Here is an 18,985-nt window from a genome sequence, read left to right as displayed (position 1 = left end):
GTTAAGAAAAACAAGTTCCATCAGTTTTTGCTAAAAGGATGTCTCAGTGTATCCTTTTCATTTCCTGTCTTGTATCTTGTCTCTCTGAATATATTATAGAGCTGGAATGTGATTGCCTATTTAGAGTAAAAGAAAAACTATCCTGATTTCTAAAGCATCTTCTGTTTCTGAGAAGAATATTATATTAGGTTACTATATAACCAAGGAGAGGGAGCAAACACTGAAGGGTATTTCTAAAAGAGGGCATACATTCAAGAGTAGAATGAAGAAATATCTCCTATTCTGGCTAAAAGAAAATTCCATTTTGTTCTGAAAAGGAAAAAATTGGGGAGGAGGTGATATTTTTATTGTCTTTCATTGTTGAAAGATATTGTATTTTTCTAAAGCAGTTATCCCAAACGTGCTGTCTCTTCATGTTGCTGTGGTGTATTTACAATGAATTGTTGTATCAGAACTAGGGTCAGCTTTGCATCATTACACTATGGAAATGATTGGTGATGGGTCTATCGTATTGGGCTTCACACATCCCATCCTCAGATGTCACCCTGAGCTGTCAGTCCTGCAGGGCTCTAGTCCGCATTCTTCTTAGCAGTTATTTCCATTCCTGCAGCCTGTATTTTAGCCATATTTGTAAAAATTTCACCTGTAGCAAATAGGCTGGGGGAAAGGAGGAAAAGGTAGTAACCTGTGAACTGTCTAATTTTGCTAACCTGCAAGCTTGGGTGACATGCTTATGATAGTAGGTGGATGGAGCTGGAACAGGGAGATGAATGAATAAATGAAGCCAGTAAGATATACTGGCTGGGCACCAGCTTCAGGTCCCATTGCTTGGGTTTGAATCCTATAACCTCCACTCTTACCTCTGTGACGCTAGGTGAGTGGCCTAGTCTTTCTAGGTCTCAGTTTCCTCATGTGAAATGGGGATTAGTAAATGAGAAGTAGTGGATAAAACACTTGACCCTATTCCAGATACAAAGTAAAACGCCAATACATGGTAGCGGTTATATGAGTTAAGACAAGTTCACAGTGACTAGTGTTTGAATTCCTTACTCTCTGTGCTTAATTCTTTGGATATTTCAGGAACTGTCTGTAATGATGCATATGACTTCTCTGTTTCTTTTCAGAGTTAGCTTAAGTGATGGCAGTGATAGTGAAAGCAGTTCTGCTTCCTCACCCCTACATCACGAACCGCCACCACCCTTATTAAAAACCAACAACAACCAGGTAAGTTGCTGGGTTTGCACTTCTCAAGATTCTGCAGTACTAGAGGTTGATCATTTTTACTAAGCACGCAAAACTTTCCACCCCTTGAGTTTTAAACAAAGTCCCTCTTGATAGCAAATAAGTGGGAATCTACAGCCTTAGGAGTAAACATAGTTAGGGTAAAAGAACTTCTGTTGTCATGAAAAGTATGTTCCATTGGATGGGTTAATTAATTAGATGCAGGACGGGATGGTGACAAAAAGTGTTGCCCATTTATTCCTGATTTCTGTATATTTTCCCCCTCAGTTGTAAGGAGGCTGTTAAGTGAATAAGAAAGAATATGACTTTTGGAGCTATTATAAAGCCTGGTTCTTTGTTTTACTAATTTACAGTAATTTATTAGTGGGAAAATAACTTCTAACTTATCCTCAGTTTCCTCATTTGTAAATGGGGATATTAATATCTACCTTGCTGGTTACTGGGAGGATGACAAAAAATATATGTAAAGGGCATGAGGCATTGTTCATACCTTCTTGGCAAACAGTTGATGATAGATGGTTATTATTATAGGTGTTCTGCCTCTGTGTGCTCATCCAGGAAAAAGGATTATCACTTGGGATTGTAAGGAATAGTTTATAAAATACACAGTAAACAGTGGTCATTATCATTGCTGTTATAAATCAAGGTAAAGGAAAGCTTGCGAATTTGATGATCAACTCAGAATATAGTTATTTGGATAAGGTCTAGGCAGAACTTCAAAAGCTGTGATGAAGAGCTTTTGTTAAACAAATGATTATTTTAAATACTTGCTAAGATAAACTATTTTCAAGTATTGTAAAACCGTCATTATGCATTGCGTTGATACTCTATTACCATGTTATTCTTATTTCTTTGTTTAGACAGATTTCACATGACCTCTACAATAATTGCTTAATTCAAGTTACTGTATGAATGTTAACTTGAAAATAAAGGAAATGTGGTTTTGTAAAATTATTCTGCTTCACAGGTGTCCTACCTGTGATTTTAAATACACTTGCCCTTGAATTTGTGATCTTTGTTTTATGGGGAAACTGTGATTTTATAGCCGAAGCCTTTTTCATTTTAAATTTTGTGTAAAGCATAAGCAAAAATCTCTCAAAATTTAAAATTCCTCATTTATAAAGTTTATCTACAACTTAAAGCCTGCATTATTCAGTAGAAATAATATCAGTGTTCTTTACCTCACCAGTTACAGTTCAACTGCAATTTCTTTGTGACTGCAGGCCCAACCTCATCATCCATTACAGACTGGCCATTCAAGGAGGTGTGCATTCTTCTTCCTTATCCTAACTCCCCGAAGTCCATGTGCTTCCCCACCTCCAGTGCCAGCCATGCCCTTGGCCCAGCCAGCTTTCACCTCCAGTGTGGCTCCAAGTCAGGCGTTTCAGGGGAAAGTGAGGGCAATGGGTATAACCATCGCTGCCACTCAGTTGAGAAGAGCCCGGGGCTGGCTAAACTAGGTTACTTGGGTTTCTTATATTTATAAGTGTGTGCTTCAGTATGAGCTGGCAGAAGAATAGCATTCAGACCTCGAATATATTTTTATATCCAGTTCAAACCTATATAGGCCTAATTTCTGCTTCCAGTGGGTGGTATATTAAAATTAGTGTACTTCCTGGGCAGTGGCAGTGCCAGGAGTGAAGGGCATTAGGGTGTGCTTTTGTACCCCACAGTAGTCTCCTTCAGCATATTTTCCAGTCAGAGTTAAGACTCTGCTTGCTAAATAAATGCAGCTCCAACAAGCCCCCATCTTGCCCTGCAGACAGAACTGCCCCTAAGCCCTTCCTGACGGGCAGTCTTGAGCTGGCCCTGGTTTCAGGGAAAGGTTTAGAGTCTTCGTCAGACTTTTTTTTTATTAACCTGTCTAGCAGAATGAAAACAAAAATAAATGGTATCATCTATCTAGAAAGGGTAAAAATTACTTTATCCGATTAAATAGCATACCACTAGTTCCTTGGCATATGTTTATTTGACAAATGTAGCTTCACACATGTGAATCATCAATCTGTCAGGAATACTCAGTTATATGTCATTTTCTCCATACACCTATAAGCATAATAAGGAGGTCCATATGCTTTCACTTTTAACTAGTTTAGGGTAGGAAATAAATGTACCACAGGGTGCTTTCCTCCTTGGACCTATGTCTTAGAACTGGAGTGTGTTTTTTAGTCGTGTGTGTGTGTGTGTGTGTGTGTGTGTGTGTGTGAGATAGTGATGATGATGATGATCTGAAATTTCACATAAAAAAGATGAGAACATACTGGGAAGGCCAAACTGTGACATGGGAAGACTCTTGAGTTTTCTTCTTCCATATCCCTTGGCTGTTCTCTGTCTGTAGGTTGATAATGGTCTCTCAAGTTTCTGTAAATTATCAGACAAAGCTGTGTTTTCCTTACCTTTTCTCAGTCTTCTAGGGACTAGGGAAGAGAGAAAGTGCTAATTGAGTCAAACATTTTCTAACTCTTGGAAAAAAGTGAGCAGAGAGAGAGCCACATGTCAACAAAGCAAGTAATTAACCTGAGTATTGTTAGGAGCTACTAGTGATCGTTAACATGAAAGACCCATCAGTAGAGAATCCATCTGCTGAATAATTGAGTTGTCAGTCCTCACAAAGGAATACAGAAAAATAATAATCTTGAAATTTTGACTCTCAAGCCGTATCCTCAGATTAAGGAGAGAAGTGCAACTCATCACAGTTCTATTTTCAGAGACTACCACGTGCATAAATGGTGCATCTCAGCAGTCTGGGTGGCTTTTTCTTCCCATACAGCTTAATAGGAAATAATAGTGCTGTGCCGTTTTAACCAAAGTTTTTTGTTTTTTTAACTTCAAACCTTGTTATGTGAATTTCAAACAAAATCAAAATTCCAGATCCTTTTTGGCTGAAAGTGTAGAAGGGAGGGAGGTGAGGGGGCCTTAAAGGAAGGAAGCGATCCATGGGACCTGAGTTAATATTCAGAATATGATAAATCACTTATCAGCCTGCAAGGCATGTTGAATGAAATAAAAGAGTCTATCCAGTTAAACTGGTTTGAAATCAGCCCGTGGAAGACAAGGTGCCGTACTTTTCTATTCTGGAGTCGTTTCCTTAAAGATAAGAAATGATCATAAATAAAACAATTGTCTTCAGCATGGCTCAGCTCTCAGAATGAGGTTTTGACAAAGCTGTTTATTTTGGAGCAGGGAGAGATCAAAGCAGGAAGATTAACTGAGCCCTCTCTGGGCAGCCACTCAGTAACTCGAGGCGGATCACTGACACCCGGGGCTTTTGTTCCTGCCACTGCAGCTTCAGAAGAAAGAAACTAGGATTTCAATGTATTTGGGCCTTCTGTGCTGTAGCACTCACGGAATGTGTAGGGTGGGACTTCAGCGCCCTGAATGTTCTGTCTATTTTCTGCTTTGAAGAGAAGGTGGTGGAACTCTCTCAACCTAGTTAACAGCTCTGTATGGCAAATAGAGAGTTCTCAGTCACTTGGCCCCCAGAGGGCAATGACTTGGGGGCCTGGAATGGAGGGGGGCATTCGGGGGTGGGATATGATGGGAACAAAATTCCATTTTCTAATGCACAAGGCAGGCAGGCACTGTTTTTTCCTCTTGCCTGAAATCGCAGCAGATCTGCTCTGCTTGGGCCCAGCCCCAGATCTGAGTTGGTGAGCAGTGCCATCTACTGACCTACTTACTCCTAGGTCTCAGCGCCAGTGTTCCCTTGAGGTCTCATTTTCAACAATAGAGAAGGAAATTCTGAATGTAGTGGGGTGTTTGGTTTCCTTTACAGTGAAGCATGTTAAAAAACTATTGCTTTGCCTCTGTGATTAAGTAATTTCCTTGTGTTGCCAGAAGTATTGTATTTGAAGTTAGCTTGGTCACATTGGTCTTCTGGTTATCTTAATGTTAAAAATGAAGAAATAAAGGCTATTCTCAGGCAAGATTCTGTTAGGAGCTCACTTCTTACTTATACATTTTCCTAAATTCAAAGGAATATGTACCCTTAGAGAAGTATTTGGTCTTTTCTAGAATGTCATCCTCAATAGATAAAATGTTTATTTGTAGTAGAAAATTTTACAGCTGAATGGAAACCTGGATGTTAGCTTGTTCATCTCTCTCATTTTATCTCATTTTTTGAGGTTCAGAAATGATGAATGATGGGACTGGTACCTGAACTTGGGTTTCTGAGCCCAATCAATGCTCTTTCTACAAATTAAATTACAAAATAAATGTGAACTCATTTTAAAAATCTTTTTTGTGTTTTGGAAGATGGTAGACCTTTGAACAGAACTGGAGAGTGGTGTGTGTGTGTGTGTGTGTGTGTGTGTTAAAGCAGAAATGGATAAAAAGAAGAGCAGTAGGAATATGAGACTTCTTAAATATCTCCTTTATTTTGCATTTTCTTCCTTAATATTAGCTCCAGGTTATAATAACTCACTTGGTAATGAGGATATAATGAAAAAGACAAATTACTTTGCTTTTTATGTTTCTATACATTTGTAAACACTCATCAATAATTTCAGTGGTTCTCAACCATTTTAAGCAAGGGCCATTTAAAAATAGTTCCCTCATAATTCTCAATTTTGAAAATTCTAATAAATCAATTGCGTTTATTAAGTAATAATTTGTTTCTCCTCTTTATTAATTAGAAACGTAGCTCCCAACAGTCTGAACAGTATGCAAAACTGCTCTTCGTAACCTAAGCTACAATTGGGTCAGATAAAAGGAAAGGCACTTGATATTTATCATGGGTAAACACATCATTTCTTGAAATACAGAAGATAGTCCTAGCTCTTTATTTCTTGAGTGGGAGGATCCCAAGTTGGGAGCAACCAGTGTCACTGATGGCAACCTTCATTTCCATAGCTGCCTCAGTTTAGTGGATACGAGTGAGTACTTTTTAGAATCTGAAAGTCAGGTACAAAAAAGGGTATTTGAGTGTTTGTCTTATCATCCTTAGTGTACCGAGCACTGGTAGTCATGCTGAAACAACAGAATGAATAAGAAAAAATTCTTGCCAGAGGGGACTGTACTCCGCTACAACTCAGCTGCTGTACATATGTGTGAGAGTGTTGTCACAAAAGAGAAGCAGCCTTGGAAGCTTAGATCAATTTCCTTATCTTCACCTTCTTTTTTTTTTTTTTTTTTTTAAGTTCTATTGCCCTGACTCAGCATTTCACATATACGTAATTTATTTTCCCAGAGAAAGTAAGATTAGAGGAGAAGAAAGAAAATGTATGGAGGAGAGATGCTCTTTGGAAAGGGATGTTATTATATGACATTTCATTTTATTTTAACATCTTTATTGGAGTATAATTGCTTTACAATGGTGTGTTAGTTTCTGCTTCATAACAAAGTGAATCAGCTATACATATATCCCCATATCTCCTCCCTCTTACGTCTCGCTCCCACCCTCCCTATCCCACCCCTCTAGGTGGTCACAAAGCACTGTGACATTTCATTCTTAAGTCCCTTCGTTTAGGTGGCTGGTTAGCTAAGAAGTGCTAGAAATCAAATTTAACTGTGTTCTCTTTGATCCCTAGATTCTTGAAGTGAAAAGTCCAATAAAGCAAAGCAAATCAGATAAGCAAATAAAGAATGGTGAATGTGACAAGGTAGGTGTCCAGTCCATTACCGTGAGTGCTCCAGCACTGACCGTCTTCCGTTTCTTTGTGTTTCCCTTGATCATCCTTGCTGGTTCTCCTTTCGTTTTCTTCATCAGAAACGCCTGAAACCTCCAAATGACAATCACTTCTTCCCAATGCTTTGTAGTTTATTTTCCAAGTCTTGTTTATATCTCCAGTGTTAAGCCTGGCCTTACGCTATCCATGATTGCCAAGGGATTTCAGGCACATTGAATTGGGAGGTGAGAGAATTGTAGTGCAGGTGGAGGGTTAAGGAATCTCAGACTTAAGTGAGCAGGACATCTGATCCCAGTGCAGTGTGTTTTCCCCAAGTGTGCAGTCACGCATCCAAAATCTGACTTCAAGGGCTGTTGGGGGTTTGTGTCTCGTTGTGGGCAGGGTCCTCACGTGCTTTGCAGGGGCGGGCCTGGCTAATGCTTCACAGACCTTTCTTTTGCCTTCATTGCAAATGGCACTCGGAACATCCAGGCATTTATGCTAACAAAGACCATGAGTCTGAGTATACGGAGGTGCACCTCTGCCTTTTCAGGGGAGCTCTTGACAAAGCAGATGCTAATGTGGATAGTGACCTCTATTTTTCATAAGACATTCTTCTGTCCTGTTACTTGCTGTTCTTCACTAGCAATGTTAGATATGACCAGGAGGGACCCAAGAGGGCTTTTTTCTTTTCAGTTTGCCCTGACATAATTGATAATGTGCATCAGTACTTCCATATTCAAACTTGGGCTTTTTTCTGTTAAAATGCTTCTAAGATGGAAGAATAGTTAAAAAAAAGAAGGAGTGTAGACTGTGATAATACATTTAAACTCACAATTTTTCATTGAGTTCCCCTTCTCTCTGTAGAGGCGTTGTTGGGAGAGGGGGAACCTGCTCACTTGAACCTTGTTGAGAGCAAATAAGTGCAAGAATTGCCCTTTTTATCAATAAAAAGCTGGCTTGAAAAGTTAACAGTTGGCCAAGAGATTTGGTCTGCAAGGGCCTTGGGCAGTGCGTCCACACAGCCTGGGGTAGAGGGTAGTATGTGGAACCTCTAACCACTGCTTGTATGTTCTTATTTGTTTATTCTTTTATTTTTGAACTGCTTCCTTAAAGTGCTTGTTCTTTGAGGGGGATGCTGTTCTCTTTCAGGCATACCTAGATGAACTGGTAGAGCTTCACAGAAGGTTGATGACGCTGAGGGAAAGACACATTCTTCAGCAGGTGAGAAATGCTTTTTAACACAACCCTTTCCAGAAACATCAAGGCCTAGTTTGTCCTGGGCTAGTGTAATAGCACCTGGAGGCCACGCCAGGTGGCCTTCTGAAAGCCCCACACTCTCAGAACTGGCCCAGTGCCACCTGCAAAGTAGGTGGTGGTGGTGGGTTCATTTCCGAGGCTGCCCAGAAGTCTGCTTTGGGGCTTCCACGGTACGATGAAAACTGGGCACATGGGGAGGTGATGATGCTGGAATGTACTGATCCCTTAGCCGTCTGATGCTGTCATGTGGGCTGAGGGAGGGGAAGGTAGGAATGCAGAAACCTTTGGGGCCAGGCTTCTGGTTTCGTGGGAAAACAGTGATAAGAATTGCAGTCAAGTGCTGTAAACATTTGTGATTCAATTTAGTAACCTTTGCCAATGCTATTCTAAGGAAAATAAATATTTTCCTCATTTGTCTTATCTTGTATAACATACATTCTATTATTATGAACTCAACTGTAGAAGACTTGTAGAGTGGGGAAACTTCTATTAGTACGATTTGATGTTTTGAGAAGATAAGAGGGATGGTTTTTAGTTCTCATAGTTACAGCACATGCGTCCATTGCATTAACAGTGGCTATTGATAAAATAATTTTTCTTTAACACCCAAAGAGAAGGTTGGGTTCTAAATTCCAGGGTAGGTTTGTAGATTTTTTTGCTGCTTGAATTTTTTTTTTTTTAACTACTTTCAAATGACTTGAAATTAGTACTTAATCTACCCCAGCTGTGTATGGGTTACTTTTTTTTTTTAATGTTTAATGGCTGATGGTCACATTTCTATTTTGTGTACATTTTTGCTTAAATCTATAAATACATGCTCTCAAACTTTCCAAGTTCCCTGATTGGTCTGATAAGCTTTTTAACCCTTCTAGAGTTTCAGATTTGAGCAAAAGACTATAGGCCTATATAATTCTTAATTGGGGATAAGTTGCATTTCTTGCATTTCTATCTCAGTGCGTAATGGGTCGGGGAGCAGGGTTTGAGTGGCTTACCTTAAGACATATCCTAGTATTTTGATAGCATTTTTCTTCAGCTTTCTTCTGTGTAACTGAAAATTGTTCAGCCTGCCACTTACCAATTATTTGGGGCTCATTGCCTGAATGGTGATGGTAAATCTATTAGCTGACTTTCCCATCCTTTCCCGAACACCAGCTCTGAACCACTGTGGAGCAGTTGTCTAATAAAGCTATGACAGCACAAGTTGGGCCCAAATAGTGCGTCTCGTAGGAGAGCGAGACAGATGTTTGGTCAGGGTTGGGACCCCTTCACCAGGAAAGCCAACCAGTGAGTTGAGGATACTAGGCTTTTGAGCAGGGTCTTACCTTGGGGTGTCATTGGCATTCCTAATTTCACACTGTCCTTTATTTTGACCTTTGAAAGACTTGGGAGGGAAGGTGGCTTACTGGAGAATTCCATCGAAGTGGATTATTTTAGTGTTCTAGAGGGAGAGAGTGATATCTATGAATTTTTAACCTGGCATAAAGGCACTCCAGGGCCCACAGCGTTTCACCCTAATTGCATTCCCAGGCCAGTTGAAAGCTCTCCGTCTTTGGCCTTTTGCCTTGTAATGCAGCTGAGACTTGTGATTATGATACCATGATGCATGTCCTGTCACGGTTTACTGCTTAATTAATTCCTATTGTAAAACATAGAACTATTGAGGACTAATGTTATTCTCCACCTTGAGCACTGCTCATCTTGTGGACTGCATTCCACAGAGTCTGTGTATTAGCCACACAGACCCCAGCACCTGAGACAGGATTTCTGGTGAGCTCAGGATCCCATCCCAGGTCTTTTCCTATTAAATACATCCTGTCAAAAAATCTGACCTGACACTTTTCTTTGGCTCACAAAAGGTGGTTAATATCTTTGTTTTATTCTGGGGACATGCAGTGCTGACACCCAGCATCTAGATTAATGAACAGAAAGCGCTGGATCAAGAGAGGCTGTGTTCTTAAGGCCCTTTTCCATAAGGTAAAAGTATAGTACAGTAGACACAGTCAAAACCAGAGATGTTCGTACCTCGGACTGACTAATAATTTGATTCTTCTTTAAACCACATGTTCCACATTCATTTGGAAAGGGAGATTGAACACTTCTAAACTCCCTTGGAGTTCCAGCTCTGAGTCTGGATTTGCATCCTCCTTAGGAGAAAAACAAAAAACCTCTGAGGAAAACCAGGGCTTCCTTAGAGGATGGTTCGGCAATTTAGGTAACGGCTATTATACATTTAGAATTTTCTTCAGGGAGTTGGGGAATAAATGGTAGATCAGAGTGTTCTAACAACATGGAAAACTCTCCCTGAGAAGTGTTTTCTCCAGGATGCCTCTTAACCCAGGGTAGGGCACACGCTGTCACACGGTAGACAGGGCTTCCCCATCCATAGCTGGGGCCATTCTCCAGGAAGTCCTAACTTACCCCAGACCTGACTACCCGCCAGACAGAAGCAGTTAAAGCAAAGCTTGTTCATTACTTCCCACTCAGCAAACAGGCTGCTTCGGGTGGAAAGAATACTGTTTTGTTTTGTTTTTTTAACATAAAAAAGCATAATCAGACTACAATGCATCTGCCTTTTAATAATTTTTATGACTTTTATAACCAGGATTGGGGGAAGGAGCTACAAACTTAACAAGTGGAGCTTACCCTGTTTAAAAAAAAAAAAAAAAAAAAAGGCCTGCGTGGTACCCCCTCCAAAGCTGACGTGGCAGGAAATAATCCATCACAGATGTTTTCACAACAACCATCATCTGAAGAATGAGTTAAGCAGTATACATACGCCTCCTTTTCCACTACCTATAATATACCATGTGCCCTTGCCTGCTTTCCTTATCTGCGCTCAGTCTGTCTTTTATTATTGCTATTATTTTGGAGCTGGATTCATCATTGCAGTACGATGCAGGGTAACGACACCAAGGTAGAGCCACGGTGCATCAGCAGAGCGGGGATTCCTATAGACAGGCAGCGTGGCGTCCTTCAGGGACCAGCAGGGTGGTGCTTTTAGGCTTTGTGGCTGTGTCATTGCAGTGAAGCACGTTAACGTGGTGTTTCTGATGTTCTGACTCTTTCAGGATTCATGGAAAGGCACCCACATTTATTTTTCTTTATGAAGTCTTTCCTTAATTGAGGGTGTAGGTTCATGCTCTAATAATTCAAATCATTAATGCTGTTCCCATTGGAAATAGTCCTGAACGCCCCATCTGTTGCCACCGCTACTACTTTAAGGCTGTCTCTGCCTCCGCCTTGATGCATTCTTATAAGCTCCCATAAAAATGCAGGGCTCATTTAGTGAGATTGATAAGATCCCCTTCATTTCTTTGCGTGTTGTGGCTGCAGGCGGGCTGGGGGGGTGTTGGTTGTGGAGGAGACGCGAGGGCTGTGATTGAATCCCCAGAACCTACAAGGTAGTACAGTGCACGTGAGATGACGGGGCCGAATATCCTAGTGGGCAAATGTGTTTATTTGCTTTAAAACCAAGTGGCCTTTTCTAGAAGGTATTTTTTATTACTCTGTCTTCTGCCTATTGCTAAGTAATTAGTGAGCAACTATATTGAGTCACAGAAATTTATTTTTTTAAAGGGGTGAGTTACCTGCCATTTTCAAGGGAAAATGGAGGGCTGTACTTCTTTATCCCCACATTGTGGTTTTAGTTTGTCATTTCAACCACTTTACTTCAGCTACTGCTCTCCCTGCTTTCTTCCCTCCCTCCTGCAGACTTTTATTATAATTTTTTTTTAATTTCAAGGAGGTCTTTTCTGAGCTTTAGCTTCTGGCATTTTCCCTGCTTCATTTGTTTTAGTGCTAATGAAATGGCTAACAGTCAATGAGGGGAAGAGGGAAAAAAGCACTGGGTCTGAAAATTCATGTGCTATATAGTTACCTCCCAGATAATTAAGGATAAGTTTATGTTTACATGGTAATCATAATCATGTTGCCCTCATCTGTGTAGCAATTTGCAGTTTATAAAGAAGCTTCATGTTCCGAAAATATTTGATCCTCTGAACAACATTGTATGATAGGTAGAACAGGTGGCATTGTCCCCATTTTACAGATGAGGAGACTGAGGCCCAGGGGTTATTGTGTTCTGTCCAATGCCATTCAAATAGTGAGCAGAGTCAGAATTTGATATGCCAAATTCAGGATTCTCTGTTCTGAGTGCTTGGTCATTTACCTACTGACCAGCTAGTTGAGGAGAGGATTCACACTCTGGAATAATTGTCATTTGCTTCCATTGTATAAATTGAAAGGCTATTTGTTTTCATCGCGAAAGAGCTCTCTGAAGAGGCTGTTTGTTTCTATACTGAAGTTTACACATTTTCACTCCGTCTATAGTGTTTCTACACAATGTAGCAAAAAAGATAATTTACTCTGGAAAGTACTTTTAATTCAATCGATGTTAAATATGTATTATAGTAAGTATTTGATTGCCTTGAAAGTCTTCTGTTTGTGGACAGAGCTGTGTATGTGTGTTTCTCTATGTATATAGACGTGTGTGGCTGACTTACCTAAAGCGCTGTTTTAACTATTTACTAATAAAGCAAATGAGGGTTCATTTTAGATCTTTTAGTGTTAATAATAAGATCTAGCTTGATAAATTCTTATGTGAATATCACACTTTAACCATTACTGGGAACACCCCTTCTGATATTCTCTTGATGCGTGTGATAGAACGCTGAGTCCAGTGGTTTAAGCAAGTAAGGCTCCCTCTCCGCCCTGCATCCCCCCCCTTCCCCACCACCCCATATAATAATAAGCCTGGAAGTAAGTGATTCATGGTCAGTGTGGTGGAAAAGATGCTACTGAGGACATAGACTCCTCGCCTTCCTGCTCTGCCATCTTTCACATCTTGCATTCGTCCACTTGAGGGGACGACAACTGCTGCACTTCCAGGATGGCATCTTCATTCCAGACAGGAAGGAGGAGCAGAGGGCAAAAGCCTCATGCCCATTGTCCATACCCTTTCGAAAATTTTCCTAAAAGGCCAGTGACTTCTGACAAATAAGCTGTAAATAGCAGTGTCTGCCCAGTGCTGCAAGTGGGTCTCGGAGGCAAGTATATAGCTGGGCATATTGCCACTCCCAGAAAATCAAGCTTCTGCTAGTAAAGAAGAAGGGATAAATGGATATTAGGTAGGCAGTTCGCTGTGTCTGTCATGATTTTGCAATGGGAGTAACTGATTTTGTTATTAAACCCATAGTTATATCTGTAAAAAAAATAGTTCCAGAGGTTGAATAAGGCAGTAACAGCTCAGTCTGGAGTTGCGCAATTAATTGGATTGAGGTTCACTATGTCTTATGTTTCTGCGGCAAATATGTCAGGAATAGGGAGCACATTTTCTATTGAGAGCCACTGACCCATAGGGAATAGTTCACAAATTTACTGTTTTTTTAAAGAAAACTAATTGTAAGAAGAAAAGGTCAAAAGTTTCCATTCTGCTTTTTCAACCGGAAATTAGGTAATCTAAAACTTCATTGAATAAATAATAGGCTGAATAATTAAAATTATTCCTTTTAAGATGATTGTACTAAAGAGAACAGAAGCATATGATAGAAAAGGAGTAACAGACAACTAAAAATAAGCGAAATGGTTTGCCAGTTGGTTTCTCTGTGCAAATACTTTTTCTTTCACCTTGATGTGGATTTTCCTCTCTCCCCGACAAAGCTTACTAAAATCAACCCCCCTCCATCCCAATTTACTCACAACAAACGTACCTAGAACCCATACTATCCAGGCATAGCATCTATTTCTGTCAAAATTATTAGTAAAATAGGAATAGAAAGACACGTAACATGATAAAAGATTCTTTCAAACCCATAACCAACATCACTGTTAATGTTGAAACCTTAGAGGCATCCTCCCGAAAGCCAGGCAAGACCAATAGTGCCTCTGTCACCACTTTCGTTTATCATATTTCTGGAAGTTGGAGCCAATTCAAAAATGAGGTATAACTATTCCCAAATGGGGAGACAAAGGCATCCTTTCTTTCTGCAGATGATACTTATCACCCCAGATACTCAAGTGCATCAACTGAACATGACTAATGGAACGAATATAGATTTTTATTTATTTTTTGTCAAAGCATAACAAGATGTACAGCTAGATGAATTTTAACAAGGTGAATGCATCTTTTGTAACGAGCACCCAAGTCAAGCAACAAAACAGTTCCAGCACCCCAGAAGGCTTCCTTGAGCCCCTTTCTAGTCACTACCCATGATCTTCAGGAGGTGGAAGTGTAGACGGTTTTATTCTTTTTCTTTGTGGGTTCTTGAGTTTTCTAAACTTTCAACAGTAATGTAATCAGAAAGAAAAATGATCATTATATATATATGCGTCTGCGTGTATGTACTTTTTCTATAAGGAGTTCTGTTATTTCTAGGCTGGAGTTTCCTTTCATCTATTAAGTACAGCCACTGTCCATTGAGTCAGTAACTAATTTTGAAAAGGGGTCTTGAAATTCTATCTCCCACTAGCTACCCATTCTCACTCCCACCCCTATAGTAAAAGGGTCTGTTGATGACTTGGAAGTAGGAATCAGTTTAAAGACTATGAATGAGAACAGGTAGTTTGCTCTCATTGAGAAATTCAAAGGGTTAATATTCCTTTGACCTACCAAATTGGCTAAGAAGTAGTTTGGTGCTATTACCAGTATAGGACCTTCCTGCTGTAAATGAGACTATTAATCACTTGGTTCCATATTTGACTCCCTCCATCTCTCTCTCTTTGCCTTTTGATGTCTATTGCTTATTGCCTAAACTTTCTCTTATTTACTCCTCTAGATTGTGAACCTTATAGAAGAAACTGGACACTTTCATATCACAAACACAACATTTGATTTTGACCTTTGCTCGCTGGACAAAACCACAGTCCGTAAACTACAGAGTTACCTGGAAACATCTGGAACATCCTGAGGCTATAACAACTGGATGCATCAAAAACTCTGGGGTTTTTTTTTTGTTTTTTTTTTGGTTGTGATTTTTTTTCTTGTTTGTTTATATGGAAACACTCAGAATGATGCAACCAAAAGGGAAAAAATAAAAAGCAAACAACCTTCAGCTTTATTTTTCTTTAAAGCCAGTCATCATCTCTTGATAAAGGAGAGGTTAAGCAAACCAGCCTCAGCGGACCACTCTTCTCTCCAAGGAAATCCCCGGGAAGAGTTAGCCTGGATAGCCTTGAAAACAAACAGATCAAATACAACACGAGAAAACTTAAAGAATGTGTATGGTATCATGTATCTCTCTGTGGTGGTTCATTCCACAGGACGAATGCATATTCAACACACTGCCTTATTACATAACTGATCTATTTATTATCGCATACAGATATTCTAGAGTCGTTGAGGGAATGACACCACAAGACATTCTAAGTACTCGGTCCCGTGGATGCTCTTTCAATGCAGCGCCCTTGCCATCCCAAGCCCAGTGACCTTACTCGTATACCGTGCCACTCTCCACCAACTTTTTCCAAGTCCCTTAACTCGTTGCAGTCTGTATTTTCCACCTTGTTTTTCCAGTCCCAGGACACAAATGATCAACTGGGGGGACCAAATAGCCACCCTGATTTTCTTCTTTGTGGTCTTTTTCCTGAAAGTTGGGGCCCAGTCCTTGGCTGTATCCATATAATGATCTTGGACCATGGTTAGAAAACGCACCAAATAGGATCATACGAATTGCTGTCTAGCCTTAGTCAATAAACCTGTAGGACTTTTAAACGAACGTGTACCTGTAAACGTCCTGCATCCAGCATTGTTGAGATGTCATCAACATCCTTGTGTCTGTTTTACTGTTACGGTATTAGGTAAATATGGAAGTGAATGCATTCCACAGGATCATAATTTTTAAAAGAGGAATTCTGGTTCTGTTTTCTAAAGAAATGTTGTAGAAATTCTTAATTTGGTTCTATTTATTAGTAAGAGTTTCAGCTTTCTTCGGCTGCCAGTGTGTTACCCATCTTTACCATAAAACCTGGAAGAAGAGATTTTTGTTTGTTCACATATGATCCTCTTAGACTCTTTTATATTTGAAAAATTAAAATCTTTCTTTGGGGGAAAATTCTTGGTTATTCTGCCATAACAGATTATGTATTAACTTGTAGATTCAGTGGTTCGATACCTGTTTAGTCACTTGCTTATGTTTCCAGAAGGATTTCTTGTATTGGTGAATATAAAGATGGTTGGGGAGGGGGGGATATTTTTGTTCTTGATGTACCCTGTTTTGAAACTAGAAATCTGTCCTGTGGCATGCAAAAGAAAGCAAATTATTTTTAAAAGAAAAAAAAAAAAAACCAAACCAAAGTACTTTTGGTGTCATTATTCTATTCTCTCCATAAGTGGAGAATGCAAAATGAGAACAGTTCATCTTCCAAGTTTTTGCTAGGAATTCAACCGAAAAGAAAAGAAACGAAGAAATACTTCTGGATCCAAAGGTTCGTTCACTGGATCAGCCTTAAGAAAGTCTCTATGTGTGCTCATGGACCAGTATCTCCCTTGTTTATTCCCATGCCAGATGCTGTCTTTTCATACAGAGATTAACTAGTGTCTGTACAGAAAATGGTCTTTCCAGACCCATTCTTTTGGGCAGGAATGTAAATGCAGATTGATAATGGAGTTATTTCTGCATTTCAACAAGGGGATTTTTTTTTTTTTACATTGTTTCTTTCTATCCAGAGACACTATCTTTTCCTTTAAAAAAATTATAATACAGCCATGCTCCTTGTAAATTACTTTTCAGAAGCATCCCATTGAGGACAAGTGTACTTTTTCAATAACGTTATGACTCTTGATGATTGGCATGACCGACCTTGAAGCATTTGTTTTGTAGTCGACTTCTCAATGTTTAATTACAGAGAAACTTTCTGAGTCATTTTGGACATCAGGTGACTGATGAATTGAGTGGTTTTAGTTGTGTTTTGTTTCCTTTTTTAACTTTACAGGTGAAAGGGGTGGGCAATGCTTATATGGAATTTTTTGCAACATTTAAAAATTTCTAAATGCTAATCCACATATTCTAATTAAGCCAGAAATGTATGTGGTTTAACTAAAATATCTATATAGCTTAACTAGAAATGTATATATGTAGTTTGGGCCATTTTTATTTTTGTATCTAAATTGTGTGGCCAAAACCATGATTTGGCAATGTAAAGATTTTTTTGTTCCCCAGGTTACTAACCAAGAAACTGGTTAACATAAGTAACCAGACAAAAAGGATAGCAAGAAGGGAAGCTATTACGGTGATAAACTTTAGACCTAAAATTTAGGTAATAAAGTAAATGTCTTCAGAATATCATCTGTAAATTAATGAAATTCAGGAAAACTTGCCCTTCTGTTATTCATAGAGACAGCAACATGAATTTTCCATGAAATTCCAATAGAATAAGAGTCATGCTGTTGAGTTTTTAGAAGTTGAACTCTTGCTCTCATCTAATTTTTAAATGCAGAAATAATAAATCCCCTTTCCATTAAATTCAAATAGTTATACTTAACCCACTCAGTTCTGCCACATTTATATACACTCACCTTTGAAACCTGTTAAAAGATTTTTGGCATGCGTGTATTCTAACGGTGGCTTTGGTTTTTTTAAGCACAAAGGGAAATGGCAGGGTTTAATTTTTTGGTCTAAATAAAATTAATTGGCTGAGTGTGACTATGGTTTAAGCCAGCCAGAGTATGATAAACGTTCTTTAAATTTTCCCCCAGTAATTTGAGGGGAAGGAAACATGTACAGAACTTTTTCCCCCTTATCAATTACCTTTTGCCCCTGGTTTCGCAGCAGGGTATGTATGAGAGGGGGTACTTCTATCTTAGCATATAGCAGACGTGTTAGCAGCAGAAATGCTTGCAGCTGTTTTGTTTCTTCACCATAATCCACCTCTCTCTCTCTATGCAGACAAATAGAGATGTCTATATATGCTTGCATATTGTGTCAAAGTTGGGGAGAACATAAAAACTTAAGATCAGGAAACAAAAACTGTAGAGGAAAAAAGTCCTAGGAGAGTGTCCTAAACATTTTAAAATTGCGAAGCAAATCTCTCTACTCTGAATAATTACCCACATTTTGTAGAAAGAGCCAATAAAGTTGGTTCTCTTGCACTAAAAACTTTCTTCCACCAAAAATGTTGCTCCTGATAACTTTTACAGACCTAGCTACTCTTTAAAATAGACAGTTTAGGCGGGCATAACATCCCACATACTGTTTCAAGCCCCGCACATGTTAACAAGTTGACATACTGTTTAAGAGAGACTTTATTCGTAAATGTTTTAACTCTCCCCAGGTGACAGAGTTGGATGTTCAGTGTTGGAAGTGGTCAGTGCTGGTGTTGGGTGATGTGTGTTCCTTTTTCTCACTGTGGAGGTGACCAGCTCTGGACTAGTTTGCTGCATGCTCGTTACTTTCCACCCTTAGCATTTTTGTGTACTAATGCTTTGTGCTCCATATGTACACACATCTTATCATCTTGCTTTGGACTGTTGCTCTAAAGCTATGAGTATAATGACTACTACAGCTGACACGAATGCTGAGGAGTCGATGCCCATGATTTAGTCTAGTCGGGCTGGAAGTCTACATCTTCTGACCTCTTTTGTTTTATATGATGCCTTTTTATCACGTAGGCACTGCCGTCCCCAAATATCCCTTGTAAAGATGCATTGAAGAAGTCAAAGGAAGACAAAGCCACCTCTGTCTGTAAACTGTAAATATGTATTTTGGCGCTTGTACTCCAGTATTCTGAAAATAGAGTTATGATGGAAATGCTGACAGATCCTTAACGGTGGCCAGAGCTACCATGCAGTGCAAAAATAAATTAAGTAAATTGTATTCTTGAGATTAACAGTGCAAGGCCAGTACGTTTTATAAATCTGTCAGTATCTTTTTTTTAATGGAGTG

At 39.4% G+C, this 18,985-nt stretch overlaps 1 protein-coding gene across 1 annotated transcript in view; it reads left to right on the top strand.

Moving 5' to 3' along the window:
* MLLT3 (MLLT3 super elongation complex subunit) overlaps positions 1–17,141 on the top strand; it is a 263,887-nt gene extending 246,746 nt beyond the window's left edge. Inside the window, exons 8-11 of the mRNA XM_060014794.1 lie at positions 1,125–1,224; positions 6,771–6,842; positions 8,001–8,072; positions 14,882–17,141. Of these exons, the coding sequence (XP_059870777.1) occupies positions 1,125–1,224; positions 6,771–6,842; positions 8,001–8,072; positions 14,882–15,013 (376 nt within the window). The 3' untranslated portion in view covers positions 15,014–17,141. The remainder of the gene's footprint in view (positions 1–1,124; positions 1,225–6,770; positions 6,843–8,000; positions 8,073–14,881) is intronic.
* Positions 17,142–18,985: the final 1,844 nt, after the last annotated feature.

Source organism: Delphinus delphis, chromosome 6 (assembly GCF_949987515.2).
Source record: "Delphinus delphis chromosome 6, mDelDel1.2, whole genome shotgun sequence".
NCBI lineage: Eukaryota > Metazoa > Chordata > Mammalia > Artiodactyla > Delphinidae > Delphinus > Delphinus delphis.
The sequence above is the reverse complement of the archived record's forward strand: the minus strand, read 5'-3'. Positions and strand labels throughout refer to the sequence as shown.